The sequence below is a fragment of the Odontesthes bonariensis genome, chromosome 3 (genome assembly GCF_027942865.1).
Source record: "Odontesthes bonariensis isolate fOdoBon6 chromosome 3, fOdoBon6.hap1, whole genome shotgun sequence".
NCBI lineage: Eukaryota > Metazoa > Chordata > Actinopteri > Atheriniformes > Atherinopsidae > Odontesthes > Odontesthes bonariensis.
This window is the reverse complement of record NC_134508.1, coordinates 17,458,361-17,484,451: the sequence shown is the minus strand read 5'-3', so window position 1 is coordinate 17,484,451 and position 26,091 is coordinate 17,458,361. Positions and strand designations below refer to the sequence as shown.

The 26,091-nt window shown below is 40.1% G+C and overlaps 2 protein-coding genes across 2 annotated transcripts; one reads left to right on the top strand and one right to left on the bottom strand.

Moving 5' to 3' along the window:
* Window positions 1-1,390: 1,390 nt before the first annotated feature.
* LOC142376909 (ATP-dependent RNA helicase DDX19B) lies at window positions 1,391-10,791 on the top strand. The gene is made up of 12 exons (XM_075460595.1): window positions 1,391-1,597; window positions 1,999-2,038; window positions 2,126-2,215; window positions 2,311-2,446; window positions 3,468-3,560; window positions 3,739-3,841; window positions 4,015-4,129; window positions 4,236-4,413; window positions 6,877-7,114; window positions 7,420-7,582; window positions 8,186-8,377; window positions 8,593-10,791. The coding sequence occupies exons 1-12, from the start codon at window positions 1,541-1,543 to the stop codon at window positions 8,652-8,654; spliced, it is 1,467 nt and encodes a 488-aa protein (XP_075316710.1). The 5' UTR covers window positions 1,391-1,540; the 3' UTR covers window positions 8,655-10,791.
* Window positions 10,792-10,908: 117 nt separating this feature from the next.
* On the bottom strand, window positions 10,909-25,493 carry pusl1 (pseudouridine synthase like 1). The gene is made up of 8 exons (XM_075460596.1): window positions 24,823-25,493; window positions 24,679-24,739; window positions 23,331-23,518; window positions 18,906-19,055; window positions 16,128-16,298; window positions 12,503-12,557; window positions 12,186-12,348; window positions 10,909-11,039 (listed from the first exon to the last, which is right to left on the bottom strand). The coding sequence occupies exons 1-8, from the start codon at window positions 24,876-24,878 to the stop codon at window positions 10,990-10,992; spliced, it is 894 nt and encodes a 297-aa protein (XP_075316711.1). The 5' UTR covers window positions 24,879-25,493; the 3' UTR covers window positions 10,909-10,989.
* Window positions 25,494-26,091: the final 598 nt, after the last annotated feature.

Sequence of the window (26,091 nt, the reverse complement as noted above, 5' to 3'; positions counted from 1 at the left end):
TGCTCAAAATTAACCTCAAACCAGCTTTGGTCCTGATTAGTTCTAAGTGGCCTTTTCACGGTATGTAAGAACAGCCAATTCAAGATCAACGGATCATTAGCAATTAGTTATTCTGTTACTCTATGTTGGGGTCCTCAAAATTAGTGAGTTAACAGGACCAGTTCTGGTTCAGGGATTCTTTTTTTCACCTATTTTAATGACTTTTAAACTTTGATTTATTATTCATTCTCATTTGTTGTTTCAACTAAAAGTCATAGTTTTCAAAATGTACATACAGCTAAAACTAGAAATGTATCCTGGAATAAGTTTTCTCATTTTCACTTTTTAATGATCATGATACAGTGGTTGCCGTGTACAGCTGTTAATTCATGTTTCAGAGTGTCTTCATTCGAGGGTTTTAGTATCTGAGGCTTCTTTCTTATTTGAATCGAAGCTGTCAGTAACAAACCTGCCTTGGTGTGAGGAACTGAGTTAAAATTAGGGGAGATGCTGTATAAATTACAGTTTAAAGGAACTATGTGGACAAGACCTTTGAAGATTTTCTTTTCTTTAATTTAATTTGATTTAATTTAATTTGATTTGATCTGAAATATGTATGTGGGCTGCACGGTGGTGTGGTGGTTAGCATCGTCGACTCACAGCAAGAGGGTTTCAGGTTAGAATCCCAGCTGGGGCCTTTCTGTGTTGAGTTTGCATGCTCTCCCCATGTATGTGTGTGTTCTCTCCAGGCACTCCAGTTTCCTCCCAACGCCCAAAAACATGCATGTAAGATTAAATGGTGACTCTAAATTGTCCCTAGAAGTTAGTGTGAAGATGCAGATCTCACTGTATCCTACACGCCATACTGTTAAAAAAGTGTAAACTGTTCATAGCAAACAAATGTAAAATTAATTTTACTGCGTTATTTGAAGGGGAATTTGTGGCCTTTGAAGCTTCCGAGGATAGGAGTCAAAAGTTTCCTAGTTGTTGGTCATATCACCATGCAATCCATGAGGACTGGCCAGCTTTTTGCCCTTGCTTGGAATGTAAATTTGAAAAAAAAAAAAAAGACCTGCAGTATCTTTGTTCTCAGCCTAAGCGTGTGGGTGTGTGCGTGTATGTGTGTTTCAGATTATTCCATTGCACAGTTAGGTTTTGGTAGGATGTAGAAAATTCAGAGCGTTTTGGCTCCCCCTACAGGTTCATCAGAGTTACGTTTCTACAAACTCAGAATCCAGTCAGCGTTATCTTGAGAATATTTAAAAATTTAAGTGACGTTCATAAAATTAAAACTGATATTTTAATAAATTAATTCTCATTTAGAAAATGCTGGCCCCTTACGCTTGAGTCTACAGGCAATTACATACCTGCATCCAGCTGGGAACTCCTGTTTGATGGCAACTGTATTCAGCCCGGCGACGTGAACGGTTGCACACTTCTCTACAATCGGGATCGGCACGCCATTGTGGCCAGTAGTTACTTTCACAGTACTTGGTGATCATTCTGAGCTAGACCCTCTAGCTTACTTATCCTGAGTGTATCGAGAACAAACTGTACCACAATGGCTACGGACTCCTGGGCACAAGCGGTGGATGAGCAAGAAGCCGCGGCAGAATCGGTGAGTCTCAACTAAAGCAACGCAAGCTAACCTGTTGTTAGCCTGTTTGGAGAATGCGTTGGCCTGATTTGGCACAATGTAAATGAAAACTAACTAACACCATTTTAAAGCTGGACAGTTAGAATTATTCAGTGACTGCGCTGCTAGTAGATGAAGTGAATGTTTTGGCGCCTTGCTCTCGCAATTTTTTGTTTGTTTGTTTTAATTTAAACTTAAAAGCGAAACTACCGGCTTGGCATCAGGGCCAAGTTGGGTTAGCTGAAGCTTAGGTACTGCGTGCACCGACAAGCTTTCACAGTTAGCAGACTAGCTGACAAAAAAAAAAAAAAAAAAAAAAATGCAGTACTCGAAAATTGTTCCTCTCGTGAATATCTATAAACTGTCTTGTTTCTTCCATACAGATCGGCGGCCTTCAAATAAAAGATAAACCAGAGGAAAATGGTAAGCACGCACATCTGAATGGGGTCTTGGATACTGTTCTGAAAACACATGATACTCAAAGTGTTGGCATCGTATCGCTTTTTGCAGGCACGGTTGCAAACGTAACAAATCCGAGCAGCGCAGCTGGAAAATCTGACGCGGACGGTGAAACCAAAACTACAGAAGAGGACGACAAAGGTGGGTACTTCCACACTGTGATATTTTGAGTCTGTGTTATCCGAAAGTCTGATGTTTGGTTGTCTCATGTCATGTTTTTTTTGTTTTTCTTTCAGATGACAAAGCGGCACAGTCACTACTGAATAAACTGATCCGGAATAATCTTGTCAATACAACGAATCAAGTGGAAGTTCTTCAGAAGGATCCCAACTCTCCGCTCTACTCTGTGAAGTCCTTTGAAGAACTGCGTCTGTAAGTGCTTTTGCTGGGCTAATCTTTTTTTTGTTGCGATACAACGCGGTATTTGTTCGTACATGTAGTGTACATGTACTGTATCTGTCTGTGGGTGGCGCTGGCCGGTTGCAGTTTGACTGGTTGGTCAAAATCGATGCTGGTGAAATTGCTCCCAAGAAGGCTCGTGTCGTGCACACAGCAACACAGTCGACAAGTGACATCACAACCACACACACGTGCAGACATGTGATTGCCATGCTAGTTCTTTGCTGTGAGTAAAAATGGCAGAAAGCTTGCATTTTGCTGCGTTGACAGGTCGTTTACTTATCCTTCCTCCCTGGAAGACAGAATGCTCATTTGCATTCACCCCGTCGCATTCAGACAATCTTGCACCAGCATTTCCCAACAGGAAACATGTTAAAAACACTTCAGGCTAATTTTTCTTGTCATCACAACAAGCTTTCTCTCTCACGGTTGAAAAGGTGCCGTTGCCGTTTGTGTGCAACAAGCTGCACGATCTCTGCAGAGGGACTGTCTACAAGGTGCAGAACGGTTTCAAGAAAACAGCAGCCTGTGCTCTCTTTCTGTTGGGTTTTATTTGTGCAGCAAAAGCTCTGTTAGCTAAACTGCTGCAGTTTGTTGTGAAATGTGAGTGTGACTCACAGAAGCTCCACTAGCTCTGTGCAGTTTTTGGAGAAACATTTAAAGGTCAATGTTTTCTGAGCATATGGTTTAGTTTCTCTGTAGAGTTCCCATTAATGTTTGTTTGCTGTCGGTTGTTTTTCACAGGGGTAAAAAAAAAAAAAAAAAAAACTGGAATCAGCAGGTCAAACCTAAAAAATTGCAGTTTCTTTAACTAAGAATTTATCTGCTCCCGCATTATGCTGTTTTTTTGTGAGATCTTTTTTCAAAGTTAGCACACACAAGCATTAAAATGAGTTTTCTCAAACAGAATTACGCGCTTTCATGTAAAAAAAAAATAATAATCAAAACACTTTGCTTAAGATTTGACATTTAGCTGTTTTTCCCCTTTGTGTAGCAAACCACAGCTGCTTCAGGGGGTGTATGCCATGGGATTTAATCGGCCCTCCAAAATCCAGGAAACTGCCTTACCAATGATGCTGGCTGAGCCGTGAGTAAAACACACGTGTTGTCTAAATGTGTTGTGGAGGCTTTAAGAAAGGTGTCGTCTTTTTAAAACTCAACAACGCTTCCATCCTGAGGAGCTGTGGTGTAACATTAAAGTAAAATACCACTTTCTAAATATTTTACCAGTCGCACCCTCAGTCTGATTCCCGTTTCTCCTGAAGTCCACAGAATCTGATTGCTCAGTCTCAGTCAGGAACAGGAAAAACCGCTGCCTTTGTCCTGGCCATGCTCAGCCATGTTGACCCCAACAACAAATATCCACAGGTTTGTATTGATTCTTTTTGCTTTTCTAGGAATATCATGTTGAAATCTTGTAATGTAACTTGTAAATGTAACTTGCTTTTTACAAAATTTAGTAGTTATTCAACTTGGACAGCTGTAACTGTATAAAAGCCTTTAATTCTACCCTAAAATGTGTTTTGTTTCCCGTCCATCAGTGTCTGTGTGTGTCACCCACCTATGAACTGGCACTTCAGACTGGTAAGGTCATCGAGCAGATGGGCAAATATTACCCCGAGGTCAAACTCGTCTACGCCATTAGAGGAAATAAATGTAAGGCTTCCTGGATTCCTACTGTTGTACATCTTTAGTGCCAATGATTGAACTGTTCCCATTACTCCATCTGTTCCTGATAACTTACGTCTTGGGTCTGTTTCAGTGCAGCGGGGCATGAAACTGCAGGAACAGATAGTTATCGGCACACCTGGTACCTTGCTGGACTGGTGCAGTAAATTTAAATTTATTGACCCGAAGAAGGTGAAGGTGTTTGTGCTGGACGAGGCTGACGTCATGATCGCCACACAGGGTCACCAGGATCAGAGTATCCGAATCCAAAGGTTAGTTAAAGACAAACGCACATGAAAAATAAAATATTAATCTCCCGAAACCGTTGACTACATTTATCTTTAATTAAACCTTTTTCCATCTATAATTTAGTAAAGTAAGATGTTTTTGCTGAACACCGCTGAAGTGTAAAATAATGGGGCATGCAGGATGCGAGGCTTCTGTCAGACTCTTTTCCTTAGGATAAAGATGACATCACCATATTGTTCCAGATTGTTTGTTTTACTTCTACATGGTCATTTTTAAGATGTACACGTACCTTTGTTTAACCATAACAACTCTTAAGGAAGTACTGAAATATTTCCCAAATAACCTTTAAATGCACTGCTCAAATGAACACGTGTCTCAGCGGTAAAAGCTTTAGAAAGAATGATAACTAAGCGGCAAAAACTCCTAACGGGCACATTGTAAACCAAAAAAAATAGCTTAGCTCAAGCATGGAAAAGTTCTACATGGTTTTGTAAAGAACTGAAAGGATTGGGATGAAACATTAACTTATGCGAGGACCGTTTATATTCACATGGCACACTGTATCTTAGAATAATTCACATTAGGGTTCAGGGTGTAGGTTCACTCTTTGGCATGCTGTCAGGTCTTTGCAAAGGTTTCACCCCCGTGATGTGGAGTTGGTCACAACAAAACAGGCTTATGTCCAGTTCAGGTCCAACTGGAATGTGTAGACGGCGCTTTTATGAAGTGAAAAAAAAAGTGTGAAAAAGTAATGAAAAAAGAAAAGTGATGTGTGCAAATGTATTCACCCTCTTTGTCATGATGCCCCGAAACAAGATCTGGTGCTACATTTACCTTTAGATGTCAGTTAGTTAAATATGGTCACATGATCTCTGGAGGACCCCAGAGTCTTCAACATCACTTATCAGGAGACACCACCCAGCAGGCTATACCAATTAGGGGTGTAACAGTATGAAAATTTAACCTCACGGTTATAGTGACCAAAATGATCACGGTTTTCGGTATTATCGCGGTATTTTTAAAAGTGTGTTCAATCTGTTCAGAAAGCACTGATAGGCCTACACAAGCTGAAAAAAGTGCAACAGTGTTTAACAGTGTTGCAAAATCTTATCAAAAACATCAACAATTAACATTAAAGGAACAAGAGTGCAGCATGTAAACAGCTTATTTGTCAGAAACATTTCCAGTAGTGCAGGTTTAAATGATACAAATCCAAAGATTCAAGCTAAGGCATAAAGAACAAAGTGTAGACAAATCAAAGAAACACCACAAATTATATACATGTTTTCTTCATCATCAAAATAGAAATGTAAAACTATTAGTAGCTTGTTTGTCGGGAAAATTAACCATTGTGCAAGTTTACGTGAACACTTTAAACTAAAGGCTAACGTTATAGATGTGTCCCGATTAGCTCCACACTAACACCACTAAACGAACATGTGCATGTGCCGTAGGCATCTGTTTAGATTATTGACACATTATTAAAAAGTTAGACAGACGGATCATTGCATTCTGCTTCAACCTGATGTCCCCATACCATGCATTTATTTATGCATTTGAGCTGTAACGTTAACTTACCTTGCATTGGCTATACAGTTGTGGGTGATGAGCAAGGAGATTTGACGTATTGCCACCTTTAGCGGAAACTTTTTTCCTGCATGTTCTGCAGACAGGATAACCTATCAACTGCCCCCCGGCATTCTTATAAAAACCAAAATATGCCCATACTTCGGATTTAGTCCTCTTAGAGGGCTGATAAATGTCCTGACTCTCAGTGCTGTCATCTGCACCTTCGGCCATGACTCCAACTTCAAGAAATGCACGTTGTAGGCTGCGCAGTGAGCATGCGCGACAAATTAAGAACTCGGATGAGGCTGGGAAGGATTAAACTCACGGTTTTCATACCGTGTTATTAACCGTGATACTAATGATATTTGAAATGAACGCGGTAATTGTTATCGTCAACACTTTTTATCGTTGTTTACCGTCATACCGGTAACCGTTACATCCCTAATACCAATAAAACAGACCGGTCACAGACAAGGTTGTGAAGAAGTGCAAATCAGGGTTGGGTTATTAAACATTTCCAGCAACATTGAAGAGCACCATTAAATCCATCATCACAAAATGGAAATATGGCGACGCAACAGACCTGCCTCGATCCCGCCGTCCTCTAAAACTCACAGACACGAAGGGCATTAAAGGCGACAAAGAGACCAAAAGTAAACCTTAAGGAGCTGGAAGGCTCCACAGAGGAGACCAGTGTGTTTGTCCATCAGACCATTATAAGCTGTACACTCCACAGGGCTGGGCATTACGGAAGAGTGGTCAGACAAAGAAAAAAAAGCCATGGCTTATAGAAAAATGATGATAAAGCATTTGCAGGCTTCTAATTTTGATGACGTAATGGTCCCAGTTCTTCTGTGAGTGCATGCCAGTTAAGGTCATTGATGATATAACACATTCCTCACCTTGTCGCCTCGCAGGATGCTCCCTAAAAACTGCCAGATGTTGCTGTTCTCAGCCACGTTTGAAGAGACCGTTTGGAACTTCGCTCAGCGCATCGTGCCCGATCCCAACATCATCAAGTTGAAGAGGGAAGAGGAGACCCTGGACACTATCAAACAGTACTATGTGTTGTGCACCAGCAAGGAGGAGAAGTTCCAAGCCCTTTGTAACATCTACGGCGCCATCACCATCGCTCAGGCCATGATCTTCTGTCATGTGGGTTCATTCACACCACGTCTTCTCATACGTGACATTTTAAAAACATTGATTGAAAACATTAGAATTTCTTCTTTGTGGAAGAATTGGCTTCTTATTTAAGTAATGCATATTGCCACAAAACCTTTGTTTGGGATTTTTTTTTTATTCTTTTTTTTTTACATTTATGGGAAATACCCTACAATTAAAAGCGTGTTTGTCTGTGAGAGAGTATGTGCTTTTTTTTCCCCCCTTCTTCTTAAACCTCTCTTATTTGTCATTTGGATGGAGTGGCTGTTTCACACTTATTTCCCTGTGTAATCTAGACGAGGAGGACTGCAGGATGGCTGGCAGGGGAGCTGTCCAGAGAAGGCCACCAGGTGGCGCTGCTCAGTGGAGAAATGCAGGTGGAGCAGAGGGCTGCTGTCATTGAACGCTTCAGAGATGGAAAGGAGAAAGTCCTGGTGACCACAAATGTTTGTGCTCGAGGTAATGGCCAAGGGCTGTCACGAAGAAACGGCGTCACATCTGACTTTTATTTAGCCAATGTGTGTACATTACGTGTATGATTTGGTGCCATATTATGTCCACTTATACGCAGCTTTGTTCTGAAGGAAGAACATTTACATCACAGTATTGTTTAGATAAAAGCCACTTTCTCACACACACACACACACTGATGTTCAGGAGCGGTGGCATGTGAGAATACAAATGTCCACAACATTCACTCTGGACTTGAGGTTTTCCACCCAGCCCCGCTGTTCAATCTGTAGAACATCAGCAGTCGGGACAGTGTGTGATCGTGTGAGCAAATATTCCAGAGCATTTACTGTAGCTGTGAGTGTGAGCGCGTGTGCTTGTGAAAGCTCGCAACTGTAGAAAAAGTCCAAACCATATTGGCCACACTTTCTCCTGAAGATCTCCAGTGTTCACATGGGAAAATGATGTATAATCAGCTCTGTACAGATGTCCAGTGCAGTCATAAGTCATTGTATTTAGGAGTAAATGTTTCTATTAATCCACCAATATTTATTTGTGAGTAACCCCTCCCCCCCCCAAACCCCTGGCTATCCCCGCTTGTGTTACATACAGGCATCGATGTGGAACAGGTTTCTGTGGTGATCAATTTTGACCTGCCGGTTGATAAGGATGGTAACCCGGACAACGAGACGTACCTGCACAGGATTGGACGCACGGGCCGATTTGGGAAAAGGGGACTGGCCATCAACATGGTGGACAGCAAGATGAGCATGAACATCCTCAACAGGATCCAAGACCACTTCAGTAAGTCTAACAGCAGCGTCGCACTCTTTGTTATACACACAGGATAAAGCTTGTAGGCAGCATTTATTCTGTCTACATTTATTTGGCTGAATCTAAATATGATATATAGCTTAATTAATTTGTTCTACACTATTTGCTTACAAATAGAGGAAGGCAATGGCTTCTTATAGTCTGCCAGTTGAACCCCCTCTAATATGTGGCTTCTGCCTTCACAGACAAGAAAATTGAAAAACTAGACACAGATGATCTGGATGAGATTGAGAAAATTTCCAGCTAAAGGAGATGGCGTTATCATGTGGAGGAAGCTGGCCCAACTCCCCTTTCCCTCTTCGCTCTCCAAGGACTGTATGCTCCTACGGTGTTTTATGCTTTTATTTTTTATTTTTAGCTGTCAGAGAACAGAGCAAAACCACACACACATTAGCCTACGTTTACATGTGGACATGTCTCCTCTCAGACAAGTGTTTTGTAATTCTCTGGAACATACCCCATTTCACTCTTTCTATCTCTTTAAATAAAGTCTATGAGTTTATTGCTGTGTATTGTGATGCTGTAAGAGCAGTCATAGTGGACGATTTTGTCAAACACTTGCAGATTTAAAAAAAAAAAAAAAAAAACACTTTTCAGTGTTGGCTGTGGTGGTGCCACAATACGAAATGTAATCTGTAAAGATTTCACAAACAAAAAAAACAGGCATTTCATGTGCCACAAAGTTTTTAATCGTAGAATAAAGACAAAACAAAGCATAACAGAATGTAACTGAACCAAGTGGACTATTGCAGCTTTTACTGTTTTGTTACATTTTCCTAAACATCAGTACAAAGGGTGAAGTTGGGTATGCTGCCCTGAGTGGTAGTTCAATCATGTTTTTGAGATGGTGATGGTTGGGGTTCAAGGGGTCTATGCAAACTTATCAACCTGTATTCAAATGACATAAATGAATCTTGAAATAACCTCATGTTTAGCATCAGGGTGTGTAGTCAAATGCCAAAAAAAAAAAAAAAAAAAAAAAAGGCTACCTAGAGAGATATTACAATACTAACAAAGACATAGGCATTTAGGTGTTTCTGTGTTTAGCCACTAATCGTTCACATCTCACACGCATGCCATCTCCTCTGAAAACACCAAAATGGTCGTTATCAGAAGAAGCTTAGTGCCGCTGCTGAGCATTCATGAAAAGTCTTTTTGTGTTCCCTCATCAGTCATAAAATCTCATTTCCACTCCAAATGTGACCGGCACGGTCTGATGTGATTCGTTTGCTTTTGTGTCTTCCTGTTTCACACAACATTTTCAATCAGGGTCTCCAGTTGGACTTTTCGCTGAACTACATTCTTCACCTAGACTGTGCTGTTATAAGGATTGTGAGTTTAAAAAGATACGCAATGCCTTCCTCAAGTGCATTATATATACATATGATTTTATTATTGATATTCTAAGACATTGGGCTTAATCCTCTGATTAACACTTGAAATTTTGATGATATATTGAATTATGGGCATCTTTAGGGTGTGTGAATTATCTTTTTGAAACCAAATGCTGAGATGACATGAGGACCTATGCTAATCAGACTCACTGTGTTGCTCCAACATGGATGTGTGGATTAAGAAGAAAAAACAAAACAAAAAAAAAAAAACATGTACTCGTGTACATATTTAAAATTTTATGTTTAAGAAAAAGTGTGACAATTATGTCACTTCTAAGAAGTGCAAAAACATTCCTCATGAGGTTCGATTTGAACAGATGCAGCGCTTCAGATACAGTGAGTATAAATCAGTTAACCTTACATCGTTTGGGTGACTATAAAATCATTTTTTATTTCTTTAAAAAAAAAAGTGTGACTGTCTGACATTATTTGATCGATGCACCGGAATGTCGGACTCTGGACCTGCAACAAGCCTCATCTCTCTGCCAGCAGCACAGAGAAGATTGCAGGTGGTCACCTGGTTTTAATGGACTGTTTATGGACTGCTTTCTGGAAAAATCACTCAACTTACTGAACAGCTGCAGCCAAGTTAGAGAGAAGTGACTATTTGCTGAATATACATAAGAACGGTCTGTGAAGACTTCGGGGTAAAGAAACAGTGTATGCAGTTTTATTAGGACACTCGGATGTATACATTATCAGTGAGCGTGTGTGCACTTTGTTAATCCATATTGTAATGCCACTGTGTGAGAGCCATGGACACAGCAGTTTTGGCTAAAGAACCACACACTTTAACCCCATTTGCTGTATATCTTAATAAATCTGAAAAACCTCTAAAAGCCTAGCTCATAAATACATGGACTTACCAGGCTTAAAGCAAACTCTTTTGTAGGCAATGGTAGGTTCAAAGCGTGTGGCCTTCTGTAGCTGAGCTGCGTTCATGGACACAGATGTATTCTTAATATGTGGAATTAAAAGAACATAGATGTTCATCATGTAGCGTGCTGCTTATTTGTGTACGTTTGGAAACCGACACAACCACTGAATCAAAGTAAAGCGGTCATGTGCTGCTGGTTTGAAAAAAAAAAAAAAAAAAAAAAAATCAATTCACACATGTATTAAAACTAACTTTATTATATTTATTGTATACAGAAGTGCATCAAAATGAACAAAGTTATTAAAGGAGCATCAGTCCTTTGAGTTCTCAGTTGAGGACGGCTGATGTGACAGCTGTAGGTCTGAGGAAACGGAGACAGAAAGGCACTCAGACACCTACTGATACAGTAAAGAATGAGTGACAAAGAAAAGTGAATTGTGACAATGTAGAAAAACTAACTTCCTGAGTTGTTAAAAAGGTGCCTTTCAGCTAATTACACATATTCAGTGTTTAAATGTAACAGAGGTTGTGCTGACCAACAGCAAAACAAATCATGTGACCTAACGATGAAGCAAAATTGCACTTGAAAATACTGGTATTGATGGTAAACGAATGCCAATCGTTAACATAGATGAGTTTTGTTTAGTCTTTTGTGACTTTAACAATGGACTCAGCACTCATTCCCAACCTTTTCCAACTTCAAATGAGGCTGCGCATCCGCAATAATCGTGTTCCTGAAAGTGTGAAACACTTCTTTGTCATCTTGTCATTGATCCAGGAACAAAAATACTCATTTGACCTTCATGGTTCTATGCATCTCTGAAGGCAAAATGTGACCCTTCACTTTGCACCAAATAAAACATGGTCAAGTGTTTCATTTCAGTTGTATGTGATTAGTCTGCCGAACTTCAGGAAGATGTTTTACTAAATAACTTGGAAAAATAGTAGCTCATCCTGAATTTGATGGCAGCAACATAGCAGCAGAAAGGCCCATTTTTACCACTGTGTAGGCACCTCCTCCTCTTTAACAACGGTTGTTCATATATGTTCACTTCTTTTATGCATAATTGAGCTTTAACCTGCTCTTGCGGAAGTCTCTGAATGTCTGGATAACATTATGTACTTTAGAGTGATGGAATATTTACAGTGCTGCTCCACGATTTGTAGATGCCGAACCTCTGAAAGAACTGAGAGACAGCCTCTCTAATCATGTTGCTGACCTATTGCCAATTAAACAAATTAATGGCAACTTGTTCCTCCAGCAGTTTGCTTTTGGTACCACTTATTTTTCCAGCCTTTAGTTGCCCCTGTGCAGACTTTAGACAGCCACCACTGTCAAGATTTTAAAATGTATAACTTTCAACATTCGATACGTCTCCTTATATTATAAGCATCTAAATTTCCCACAGCGTCCCTATTTTTTTAACATATTTTTCAGCATCATTAGATCATTGAGATGTTGAGACTTGATTGTTACTCACTTAATCGTTATCTAGTGCTCACTTACCCGACTCTCTGTAGTCCACTCTGGTGAGAAAGAGGCCATGAGCTGGAGCAACCAGACCCTGAGGATAGGCCCTACTGTCCCGAGCCTCCAGTACCTCTCTTAGCTGGGACACTGACAGCACCCCTTGGCCTACAGCCACCAGGGCCCCCGTCATCCTCCGCACCTACAACATAGAGACAGACCTGTTCTGTGCACACTGAATATGACTAATTTAGACTGATTATGACTAATTTAGTCTGCACCAGAAGATGGTGCTACGTACAGAGAACCACAACACAACTATAACAGACATTTCAAAGTCACAACGAGGAACAAACCTGCTTATAGAGAAAAGATCGGCCTGTAAAAGTCAGCTCCCAGAATGGTATTTCCCTGCAAAAATAAACAAAACTTCTGTTAAAAACCTTATATAGATGGGGTATGTAAAGTCTTTAAGGAACATTAGCGGCATTTATATGATTCTATAACATTTTAAATACTTGGTCTCACTGACTGAATGTGGTGCTATTGGGTTTAAATGAGCATTTTTCAACCAAAAGTACACCTTTAACGGTTGTCAGTTGTTAGAGGATTATTCAAACTCTTGAAAGCAACTATACAAAACGAGAGCAGAGCAGAAGCACACCTACAGCAAATCAATATGTACCATAAATAAATGGTAAATATGTATATAAATGCATGTAATGGAAAATAAACTGAAAATTATCATAAAAAAAAAAAAATCCTTTAACTGTCTATTTCATGTTAAGATGCGTCTCTTATCTATCTTTTGTCAAGACATTTCAATATTATCTCTGACTGTGTAGACCGATTTAGAGACTGATGTGACATTTTTGGCAGAATTCAGACCAGATTTGCTTGAATGTCCCATACTGAATAAGCCACTGCAGCTTAGATCAAGCAGGATTAAATGTAAACCCCATGGAAATGTGAATATTTCAGCAGTTTGATATTTAATTGATTGAAATGTTTATTTCAACATTTATATAAGAGCGGTCTTTCTCCACTCCTGAAACTCATTCGAATTTTAGGAAGAAACAGAGACAGCTAAGAAAACGGGCATCAGAATCAGTAGGATAAATCACAGGCTATAATGAGTATAAAGTGGATGTCTGAACTAAATAGTCTAAAGCAACCTATGCAACACCTATTCAGACAATTCTAAGAAAACAAAAGGCTAAAGTTTGAGCAACTTCTCTCCCACAATACTCTACATATATATAACTCATACAACTTAATATCTCTCCATATCCTGTTTTCATGGCTGGATTATTTAGCCCAGTCAGCACAGTAGCAGTATTTATGAAATACACAAGCCAAACGTGACCTTGCCTTTTTTACTGAAAGTACGACACGGCCCACACATAGAATAAATGGAGAGCTGTTCATTTATGTATGAAAATGAGATCACCTATTTCAAGAGGACTAAAACAAAAAACACACACCTCACCATTTAACAGGCTGAATGGGAGCCAAAAAACTCGTACCGTATCGCCCTGTTTTGGGATCAAAAAAATTTAGTTCAACCTTCTGCTTTTCAATAATTCATCTCCGAGTTTCTTTTCATGTTATTACTGTTGCTTAGAATAGCGACCCTCATGAAAAAATGAACACACAACTCAGATGCAAGCTTTCTCTTGCACCAAAACCGACACTGGTGTCGGTCTATATATCGTCTCCTTTCTGGCGTTTCTATGGCGAACAAAGGATGAAACGGGTTTTAATTTGGCAAAAACATTGAAAAAGTGAAAATATTCTTTGCAATACGTTCCACAGCTCTAACCCTGGTGCTCACAGCATGTTAGTGCACCACATGTGTTGGGGTTGAGGGACTGCTTGACATTTACTCGGAGTACTGCTATAACAGTCTGTCCATGTCCATATTGTGCACCATATTTTCAGGGCAAATAATTAATGCCCATGAAAGTGGTATTTGGCAAACAGAGTGACCTCCACAGACATGTAATCTCCCAAAGCCACATGGCCCTCACACCATCTCGCCATCCTTCTCCATTCCCATTATGGATTATACTGGATCCTCATTGTCTTAAGTACATAAACCTGCTTAAAATATAATCACACACCGCATATTAATTAACACAAACAGTGTTGCTATGTATAATCAAACAGTGGGATGTGTTCGCCTGTCAAAAGGCATGAATATGTTGATGGACGTCTTCTGGATGGCTTCTGATTTTTTAAAAGCGTGGATTCACCATAAAGTATTAGACCCTCTCGCACTGAGCTGAAGTGGTACAAATGGAGTTTTTTATTTATTTTTTTATTTTTTTAAAAAGGCCTCACTGACTCAGTGATATATTGTGCTTTCTTTATTTTTGAATTACAATGTTTTTAATGTGGTTTTTGGTTGAAACTAGTTCATCAACTTCTGAGAGAAATGTATGATTCCCATATTGTCTACACTGCTCACCAGCTGGTCATTGCGGTTTTTAGGGTAAATTCAGTTAATCTACTTGTCTGTAATGACTGTAATTACATAATAAGTTAAGCACTGATTTAATTTCTAAAAATTCCAGCTGTAGGAAATGACCCGTCTTAGAAGCTATTAACTTTGTTGACATGGATCCAGAACTGGGAAAATTCTTTTTTTTCCTTTATTTAACCAGGAAGTCCCGATGAGATAACGTTTTTTTCCCCAAGAGAGATCCAGCCAGGATGGCAGCCATGCAAACTTACATATTACAGTGCAACATAAAACACCTTTATAAAAATGTTATTATCAGCATACATCTATAAAAAGTACCATCAAACACATAAAATCACATAATAATGTGATGGTAGTGCAGAGAGGGTCTTTAGAGGGTCTAGAGGCTTTAGAGCTACTTTGATAATAATTAATACTGTTATTCTTGTGGTTAAATGAACATGACTAGTTTAACCTAACTTAGCAAGTTTCCACACCCAGCTAAAGGGAAGATCATTAAAATCTTCTTCTTCTTTACGGTTCATAAACCCTCCCTCTCGTCAGCATTGCATCTAACTGCAGGAAAGAACTGTAAGTAAGATAGTTGGAATCTTGTGAGAAAAATCATGAAATTTGTGCTCGTGACCCGAACTGCAGTTCAGACCACTGAGTGCACTATGTAGATTCACTGGTAGGTATGGCTGTGTTTTAGCTGAGACAAGAGCCTGTGTGACGATGGAGAGAAGTGATGTTTAAAATGGCTCCTAAAGAGTTTAGCATACTTATTGCATGAGTTATATTAGAAACAGAGTTGTTGTTTTTTTTTTAATTTGACAAAGAGCAACAACACTGATGTCTTAGTTGAGTAGATGTTATCACTCTTCTGCCAGGAGCTTGATTTATCAACTTGCTCCGCTGGTAGTTAAAGAACATGGGACGGTTACAGAATCGCTTGATTGCAATGGTTGAAAGTTAGACCATGATAAACAGATGTGACCTGCCCAGTATCTTTTTTTCTCAAATCTCTGCTTTTTTTTTTCCAAGCTGCTTCCCAAAATGATTTTCAAGGTGGTCTGTGCAACAAACAGCAGACAAAGCTAGACAGTTGCAGTTGAGCTGATTGTTATTTTCCCCTAAGTGAGTTAAGTGCATTGATTTTTTTTCCTCCTTTTCTTTTTTAAAAATCCAATTCTTGTTTATTTCATTACTGTAAGTTAAGCTTCTAATGCTTTTAGTCCAGTCTGACACGATTATGATCTGTTCAAAGTAGAGATATATAGCAATCAATTGGATAAAAAGTTGCTTATTGATCTCTGTATTCAAGATAATGTAATAGAAATTGATTTGTATACTTTTCTTGACTGCAGTAAATAAAACCATTCAAGTCCAAAGTGTTCTTGTCAACCACCATGTCCTCTGAGTGAGTAAATAAAAAAAAAAGCAACAGGCAAATCTATCTCAGTGCTGTGTTGTGTCTCAGTGCTTGTTGTACTGGCCCTCAAGTGACTTAAGTCTACCTGTGAAAGTACGGCTGTGCGAAAGAACTTCCTGGCTGTATGGAAACCACATCCAGCGTCTTCACAGGGTTTTTGAATGCCATCTCAGAGTTCACAGCCCTGAAGCTGCTGAAATCATGAGTTCCGGTGAGGAGGGCAGCAGCCTCACGCATGGTTTCCACATCAAGTTCCCTGAAAGGAAAAAAAGAAACAAACCATACACTCAATCTTAAAAGCAGTAGAGATGTGAGCCCCTGCAGAAAAGAGTCTTTTAAAGTCAGCATTTACAGGCTTATCGTGATATTGCCACCTGACCTGGAAGTGACTTGCCTGAACAGCCGGGTCAGACAGAAGTGTACACATTAGGTATGATGGGTTTTCAGGCCTCCTTGTTCCCATTTCCAAGTGACCTTATATAATATTAACATTCTGCGGGACGAGGCCACGTGAGAGAGTGGAGTGTGTCGACGAACGGCTCATTTAAGAGAACGAGTGAGAGTGGCACCGCTGCTCATATTCTTTAAAGCTTCATGCTTCCGTCACTGCTTAAATACGAGCTGACAGAAAGAGGGATGGAGAGAGCTACAGCGAGCAAATTACAGTGAGGGAAATTAAGCACTGTGCTGAGTGGTTGAGTTTAATGTATGAATCTAAAATCTTGATGATTAGAAGTAGTCAGGGAACCGGGCACTGGTGCAGGATACAATGTATGCAGTTGGAAGTTCTGATCGAGTATGCAGGGGACCAGTATGGTACACAGGTTTCTGTGATGGGAGCCTTGTATACAACTATTTGTTGTGACTTTGTGGAGTTGTGTGAGGACTTAATATGTAGAGCAAATGTTTGGTGGTCCTCCATGTGTATATAAAAAAAGACAACTATATCTTCATGGTGCCATTGGTTGTCGATGTGCTCACCTGCAAGAGAGTGTTACTGGACCTGAAGGAAAAGTAGGGCACTAAGGCAAAGTAAAAGAACGCGTCAGCTGACTTAACTAATAGATCACCTTAACTAAGTCAGCTGACGCTCACTCAGGTGGGTTGTTTTTAAACACCGACTCATGAAAGGGATGTTGTAATAATTTCCATTTAAATCTGACAAGTAGTTGGTTCTCAATGGAAACAAAGACTTTAAGGGCCAAAGTTTTTGGTTGAAATGGTTGGATCTTCCTGTGCAAATGACAACAAAAAGGGTTTCCTTCTGGTCTAAAACCTGCTTGAGTAGTTACATCAGCTGAGTCAGTACCAACTCACGGGTTAGAGAAAGGCTTACCAACCTCTGAACTTCAGTAGAATGCCGTCACACAAAACACGTGAGTATTGAGTAGAGGCAATGAGTTGTTTCACATTCGTAAGTGGAGAAACTTAATTCCACCAACATTTGCATTGTTTATGTAAGGTTTAGCTGGTACTCCTTACTAGATTCCTGATCAGAGTTAGACAGAAAGGTAGCCCAAAAGTCAAAGACTGCAAAAAAGATTGAGACGTTGCAGGTGTTGATGCCAAAGAGAAAAACGTGTGCAATGAACTCCACTGCCCCGGTCTTCCAGCATGCTCATTCCTGAAAACTCCATTAATGAATACAAGACACGTCGAAGTCTGTTACATAAAAGCCTCAGATGTACGGGATTTGTATGCTGGGTTTTGTTCTTGGTTGGAACAAAAACACTACAGGCCATATTTGAATGAGGACTGGAATGGTTAATATTATTGTTGCACCTATGGCCACAAAAAACAAGTGATCTAAATGTATAATCCTTGGCTTTTGGAGGCCTTTACTTTATCATGAATAAATATACAAAGCATAAAAATAACTTTTAGCTATAGGATTTCCATTTGATGATTAAAGTATCAAGCAATTCAATTGAATTCGAACTTAGCACACATTCTTGGTTTTGAGAAAATTCAATATTTCATTTTGAAAACCAGACCTAAAACAAAAAATTAAAAAAAAATTAAAAAAATATAGCAATGCGTGGTTATAGGTTATATTGTGTAATCAATGTATCAATAATCAAAACATTCTGCTGCAGTACAATCAGTGGATTTCAACAAAAGCAGCCTGGGAAAAAAAATCTGACTGATACTTCTTGCAGTGGAAGAGATGGAGCGAGTGTGATGACGAGGGAGCCGCAGATCAAAGAGAGAACGGAGAAGACGCTGCTGAGGCAGAGGCGCTCAGGGGCGGAAAGGCGAGATGAAGGCAGAACATGAGAGAGGGATAAAGAAGTAGACACGGCAGAGTGAGAAATTAGGAAAGGGGGAGCAGAAAATTATTAAGTCGGGGAATGGATAGGGATAAAAAAAAGAAACCTGGCTAAAATGCGTGGGTGTTGTTCTACATGTATATAAGCCCGCAGCTTATCTTGCCCTACTTTTCCCACCAAAAAAAGTAAAGCGAAAAGAGCAGACACACGCTCCAACATACACTCTCTGAAATGCTCCCTCCTTTACAGCATCACAAGCTAAAAGAAAATCACCTAAGCTTAAAATGCCACAACATTTCATATCTTTACACACTCTCCTCGTCTGATCTCCTCCCTAACTCCTTCTAGTTTGTTTTTGGGAGGTCGGTCTGAAAAAAAACAAACACAGTCCCCAATTTGCAGTTCGACATGGCACACAGGGACTATTCATGTGTTTAAAGTGCCTTTGTTTCTGCGAGACTTGGCATGAGCTTACTGTGTGGAGGACTGTAGTTTGACTGAGCTTTATTCTGAGCCTGATTTCTCATGTGCTCATGAATAAAAGGACATAAGTGAATGAATTAAGAGACAGTGTGTAAACTGGGATCACTCACGTGTTCTTGAGGTTCCAGCACAGATTACAGTCAATGAGAGGAAGCAGAGTGTGATGGGAGATGTCCAGCGCTAGTCGGTAAACGTAGGTCCGAGACTGGGCATTGAAACGTGCGTGGAAGTTATCGGGAACACGATGAGCACGGGTGATTCTGCAAAAGAACAAAACTATACCTGAAATTGTGCTCATCAATTAAATATGCGGCACGTTTGATACAAAAAGTCTTCTGCTCCACACAATGTTGCATAAAATATATATAAATATGTTTATGTTACAGTCTTTTTAAAAGCTAAAAATCAAGTTGACTATATGGACATAAATCTAGAAAAGAAATAGTTTGTCATTTTAACCTCTGACAGAGGCGGTACCCAAAACTCTGGTTTTAAAACTCTCATTGGTACAACCAGCAAGAAAATCTGTGTAAGTAATTGTCCAAAATGCCAACATTGCAGCTTTTGACACAAAAGCCCAAACTCTGTTTGAGTCCTAACAGGCTGCCAAGAGCCCTGAAAAGCCAAGCGCTTATAACAGCATAGTTAGCAACACACCAGGCACACAGGCTGAGGCTCTTTGATGTCGCTCCAGCAGAATAACACTGGACACTAACTGCATATCTGAGCACATAGAGAAGAGGGACAGAAGAAGAGACAGATGTCGTAGCTCTAATGAATTGCTTAGATTCATAAAACTCTTGGGGACAGACAGCTCACAGATTTTTGGGGCTTGTACTGAAATTGATTGTTGGAAACCTTGTAAATAAAGAAAGACCATTTTGTTTGGGGAAATATCAACCAGTGGATTATCATGGGGCTTAAGGTGAGTTGCGTCTGACTGTGCCGTACTGTAAAATTTTTCTGTATCAGTCCCCAGAATCGTAGCTTTCCAACACTATGTCATGTGTGCAGCAACCTATACTTGTATACTTGTGTGCACAAAAACAGCAGGCGACAGACAGTCGCCAAGTGGGCAAAAGTTTAAAGAGGATGACAACTCTTGCTCATTTATGTGTGCTGTCCAATACTGAATCATAAAAACAAACAGCATTCTTAGTGTAGTTAAACTGAAGTGTGAAGTATTCTGTCCAGTATTAAAGGTTTTATTGATCAAAGTTGACTGAATAAACATTTGAACAGATAACTGGGTCAATTCTTATACATCCTGAGTTGTAACAAGGAATAAGCTGCGCATGAGTTGTTGATGGATAACAGATTCCTGATGATCAACAGTTCTGACTGTTTATGCTTATTAGCGCTGCTCCTTGTAGACTGCTTTATTAATCTTTAAATAAGCTGGTTGGCGAGGACGTCAACCCTCTCGCCACAGCTTTGTTTGTAGATCGGCTCACTGTTAGGACATCACTGCAGAGCTGGACAGGTGCCAATTCTGATTTGTAGCCAGATGGCAATGTGACTGGTTTAGCAAATTTACTGGCATTTCTCTCACTCGAATGTGTGCAAACTGGTATTGCTAAAAAACAAGCGAGTAAATTGGGCTAGGTGATAAAATACCAACGATTTACAGAGGTTTTGGACAAAAAGTGCTTTGAATATTTTAGCTTTTCAAACAAAGCATCAGCAGTAATTTAGAGAAAGTGATCAAAGGAAATTGGAGCTGAAACTTAAAGTCTTTGTGAAACAAAGTTCCACGTCTCGGTGTTTGAAGGTTCTGTGTCTTGTAGTGTGTGTTATGTACGGAGCAAAAGAAAAAAAAAAGGATGTTGAAAACTTATCCTGCACTCTGAGGGTGGATATTACAACGTTTTGCATACATCGTTTTTCCGAAATTTCAGCAGAGCTGGTGCAAAACGGTGTACGATGCCTGCTCAGAACAGTGCAGCTGACTGATCAAAGTGGACCGGGCTTTTTCTGAGGAGGTGGCGTTTATACCAGAAACAGTAAATGTGTAGAACCAAATACCAGCCATTTTATGGGAACTATAACCATGGAGTCAGTTCTCCTCAAGCCTGATGCTACTGCAGTTATGGAAATATTTTTCTACATGCTCGAGCATATACTTACAGACTCCTTAATGCTTAAATTTGTGGACTGATGAAACAAGCACATTAGAACCCTTCAGTGTGCACCGCGCAGTCAGTGTTTTCACGCCTGTCTGAGATGGTGGTGACATGCAAACATGGCAGAATAGATGGAAGAATGAGAACAATGGGGATCACATACAAACATGGTTTTAATGCAGATGTGTATGTAAATTTAAATAAGGGTGTGTGTGCCACTGCGCAATCAGAGAAACTAGGTTATGTTTCCAGTGGGATGGGATTGAGTTTGACACGTGGCAGAGGAAACCCTTGCGTCTGACTTCAGCGGCTGCTCCAATGTGAAGTGACAGCTTTCACCCGGCCCCAAAACCACACACCCACATAAAATCTTAATAAGCAGTGTACAAAGCGAGGCCTCACACATTTGGGAACTGGGGCATTGTTTAGCATGGCATCATTCTGCTATTCAGCAGTTTCCCTTTATGGCAAAAGAGATGCTGATTTGAAGCTAAATGAGGCCCATTTTCAAAACAGCACAAAAGACAAGTCAAGATCAAACAGAAAGAACTCTTTTTACAGTGTGCAGTCTATGTTTAAATCTTGCCTTTGCTCTCCATCCCTGGAGGCGGCAATCCAAAGCTTTGAGCCAAGAGCCAAGAGCCATATTGTGATTGTTGCTCTCACAAAAGCTTTTTTTTTTTTTTTTTTTTAAAGCTAGTGAGGGTGTGAGCGTGTTGTGTCAGATCTAACAATGCTATTTTTCAAATGACAGATCAAGGATCAACACTTCTATCTAATGAGGACACGTGGAGTGTGTTTGTGTAAGAACACTGCAGATGGTTGAATATTACGCCGTTACATAAGCATTGAAATGATGCTGTTTTTACACGTGTCTACAGAAATCAATGTGTTTGAATTGTATATTTCTATTTTGCCAAGTGAGAGCATCTGTGTGTGTGTGTTAATAGACGCTACAGACCAAACAACTGGGATAATCCTTTCTAACCTTCTCTCTGCAGGTTTAAGGATTAGCAGGATGCTGGGAGCTTCCCTTTCCTCCCTCTTCTCTTCTTCTCTGTGTGCTACCCCAATGTTTCACACGATCCATCCTCATTGAGTGCATCATGATCTCTTGGTCAAACCCACCGTCTCTGAATCTGACTCCCTTTATTGATCACCATCTGCCCCTCTATCTTGTATGTCTATCTTTTGTGTCCCTCTGTTTTTCTATTCAGCCAAAAGAAGAAGAAAAAAAGCTGCTGACTAAATCACAATAAACACACATCACAGCAGTATATCCAGTCATGAAAGATGATGACTTTGCCGTGTAAGATTACAGATGTGTAAGCGATTACAAGAAGGAGATGAAGTAAAACACAACAGGGGAAAAGCAGGTGAGATAGCTGTGAAAGATGTCCTTTCCCTTTAAATGCTCAACAGATTAAATTGTGTCATTTCGAAGTTCTGCATACTGCCACAGCTGGAGCAGATATTGAGCTCATTCTTGTTTGTGTTGGATTATAAATTAGTTCAATAAATGTCTGTACTGTATGCATGTTTTTGTGTGCTAACATTTTCTCTAAAGTATGATTGTCTCCCGACTGATAAGTGGAAACAAGTAAATACTTTTTATGCAAATTCTTCAATGAGAACCAGTGAGAAGTGTTTCTTTGTAATGTCTTGGGTAGCTGTGTGTCAGTTCACAGTGCGACCACACTCACGTGGCTCAGAGTTAATGTGAGAGTTTCAAGCCGCTATATCGGCTGAGGTGGTGACAATGGACAATATAAAGAGCAAAGAGGTAAGCGTGCAAGTGAGGAAGATGATGAGCCTCAAGGGAATCTATTAGCAAAACGGCAAAAGAAGGAACAAAAAACGGCACATTCTAATAAGGCAGGAACCACATTCACTTTGGGCCCTCGAGGGCTTTACAGGAAAAGGTGGAGCAACCCCATTCAATATTATTTTTCCAGCTGAGTGGGGAGCGCATGCCTTTTGTTGTCTTGAAAAGATGTACACAGAAATTTTATTCCGAATGACAGATAAATGTGTTTTTACAAAACACAGTTCAGAGGCAGAGCAACACTAAGACAGTCATACACATCAAATTTAGATTGGCGAGGCCGTCCTTCAAGCGAGAGGCTGCTGGCTCTACACCCAACTTTCCCCCAGTGTACATGCTGAAGTATCCTTGGGCACGCTACTGGACTCCACACATTTGGTCCTCACTTGTAAGTTGCTTCTTCATAGATATAACGCAATCTGAAACACTAGACATCACAACAGAAGACGGTGGCATAGAAATGTGGAAGCATGCTCAGAAGTACTTCACATCTCTTCTTTGCATTTAACCACTGTGAGAGGATTTGCTCCGCTAACCTCTCCTGTAAAAGGTTTGGGATTTTACTCATCTGAGGAAGCCTGACTCACCTGATTTGCTCTGTCCTGAGGTGAAGATTGAGAGCCTGAGCAAGAATGTCTTCAGAAAATGGCAGGTTGTCATTCCTGCGCTGGAGGTCAAAGTGAGCAGTGTTAGAGAAGGCGTGGACACCTGCGTCTGTCCTGCTGGACACTGACAGAGATACTGGATTGAGTGGCTTCAGCCTCTGAATCGCTTCCTGCAGGAAGACACAGAGATATAAAAAGCTCTTATGCTGTAGAAAAAAAAAAACAGACTTCTGACAGCTTCCCCAAATAGAGCCGTAAACAGCAACATGAGGTGACAAGGCAGTCTTTGATTATTCTTTTTTGAATGCCATCTGTGTTTCCTTTTGTGTATGTGCTCATTTTCTGGTGTGGTTTTGATTATCTTTGTGCTTTTATTGGAAATGCAGATTGACAGTAAAGAGCTGATAGAAGCTGAGGAACCAGGGAAATACACGGGCGGGTCACGGGGGACTGGAGCCTATCCCAGCAGTACTCGGGCGAGAGACGGGGTACACCCTGGACAGGTCGCCAGTCCATCACAGGGCCTTAACCTAAGTCAATCAGGAATATTGTTTCATTTAGGTCATAGTTCTACACCCTGGAACTGTACTTTTGAAAAGGTATTAGTAATGATATGCTATCAATAGATTAAGAACATTTGGTAAATCATTTCCTCATACAGAGGGCTTATACAGGATTTATAACATCCAAACTGAGGAGCAGAACAAGTCACAGTTGTCCCTGTGAACAATAATTTATGCTTATAGATTGTAGGCAGCACATTAGAGTGACCTGTGCGTATGTGTTAGTCAAATGAAGAGACAACTCATTTTAGGCTGGCTCCTTGTAAAATTTAGACTTACTGTTACCCATTTCCCCACAAAAGCTCTTATTCCCAAAACGCTGGCCTGCTTGTTATAGCACTAATTTTTCAAACTAGAAAGGAAGGCAGAGGTTGTAGTTTTTTTGAGCCATCTTTTCTGAGAAACGTGCTCCAGGTCTGTGTGCGAAATGCTGACCCTATTTCTGTTTTTGAGTAGAATCTTAAAACGTACCTCTTTAAATAAGCATCTGACTGGTTGACCTGTTTTTGCGCAACCTGTTTTAATGTTCCTTTATTTTTAAACGTTGTGTTTTTAATTATTTTTCCCTTTCCTTTTAAATGTTTTTTTTTTTTACTTCCATTTGAAAATAAATAATGATCATATTCTTTCACATTTATATAATTCTATAATTTCTTATATTGTTATTTATTTTACATCCTTGATTTCTCTAAATTCTTACTTTGTAAAGCACTTCAGATTTAACTTGTGTTTGTAAAGTGCTACATCAATAAATTAATAAAGCTTACCTCTAAGTGGTCCTGAACCCCTTTCTTAACCAGCTGTTGTGGAGGCACTTTCACTACACCACTGTAGAGATGAAAAGACAGAGTAACGGATTACAATAATAACACACATTAAAACGTAATCCCGCATCCTGCCCTGTGACCGACCTGTATTTTGTACCGATGTACTGAAAAAAGATGAGGTAACGTGCAGAGTTGTGCATAGTGTCTAATTCTCCCTGATCATATTGCTCGTGTTAGTGAAAGCGAGACGACACAATGAAAACACATCTTACAGGTGTAGCTTTGACACAATACACAGCGAGACTCTGAGTGACACTTTAATCTTTAAAGTCAAAGGGTATGCGTTGACTTTCACAGACCTTTCCAGTCATGCGTAATGAACTGAAAAGCTGCGACAGACTCTTCCGGCTAACAGCACAGTAGCTAACGCGTATTTGTAGTCCGGAAGTACAAATTACTGCCACAGCTTCTCCGTCGACATAGAACAATGAGCCCAGGCTAGTGTGCCACTAGTATAAAGTCTAGAAAATAACCGACATAAAAGGCTCATATCAAACAGACACACAACGATGACCAGCTTGTCACATTAGTGTAACTGCACGTGCACGCCACCCCTCAAGCCATGCGAGACCGAGGCTGAAAGCACAGCACGAGCTACGAAGGTACGCATTTAAAGCAAGTGACATCAGTGTTTGGTACGTGAGTTACAAAGAAACTATCAATCCAAACACTGGTTTAAGGCGAGACGCTTTTCCCCCCCGAATGTTTGGCTAATAAGTCATTACTACATGTAGTCCTATCAGTCGCTTGTTGTTTACGTCATCACGAATGAAGGCGGGCGTATTACTGACCAATCTTCCAGATACCATACACGGAAGAGAGGTCAGCTTCAAGTGAACGAAAGACACTCAACATTACATGATGACGTTACCTTTTAACAGGAACAGCAAAATGTTGCAAATTACACTTTTCTTTTTCTTAGTAAGAAGTACCCGTTTATTGAGCTGTTCAAAGGCTACATGAGATTTGGGTTAAAGTAGGTTAAAGTTCGCCTCCTTCTAAATTTCAAGAGAACCCAAACCGTATTCTGCATATATTTTTTCACCATTATTAGTTTTGGTGTCCTTTCTATTTTGGATTGATGTCTGCGTGTTCTGCTTTCCTCTCAGCATCAGTTCTGTTGGGTGGAGTTAACGCTTATTCCAATTATTAGAAAAATGCAACAATTTTCTCAATCATTAAAAATAATGGAACTTTCGCGTTGATGTGTTTTGGATTCATTAATACCTCGTATCATTAATCCACCTGTTTGTTACACTGCTTTTTCTGAGCTGTTTTAGTCTACCGTGGACGACAGTAGCGACGAAAGAAACCCCAGCTTTATAGAGCGGATTTCATATTTCTCCCATGATT

Excerpts from the sequence above, each read along its gene's own strand:
- pusl1 (XM_075460596.1), bottom strand. The coding sequence starts at position 24,878 with ATGCACAACTCTGCACGTTACCTCATCTTTTTTCAGTACATCGGTACA. Across the intron at positions 12,558-16,127 it reads GCACAGCCGTACTTTCACAG|GGAAATACCATTCTGGGAGC; the intron begins GTAGACTTAAGT and ends TTATTTTTGCAG. Across the intron at positions 11,040-12,185 it reads AGTGGACTACAGAGAGTCGG|ACCTACAGCTGTCACATCAG; the intron begins GTAAGTGAGCAC and ends CCGTTTCCTCAG.
- LOC142376909 (XM_075460595.1), top strand. The coding sequence starts at position 1,541 with ATGGCTACGGACTCCTGGGCACAAGCGGTGGATGAGCAAGAAGCCGCG. Across the intron at positions 4,130-4,235 it reads CGCCATTAGAGGAAATAAAT|TGCAGCGGGGCATGAAACTG; the intron begins GTAAGGCTTCCT and ends GGTCTGTTTCAG. Across the intron at positions 8,378-8,592 it reads CAGGATCCAAGACCACTTCA|ACAAGAAAATTGAAAAACTA; the intron begins GTAAGTCTAACA and ends CTGCCTTCACAG.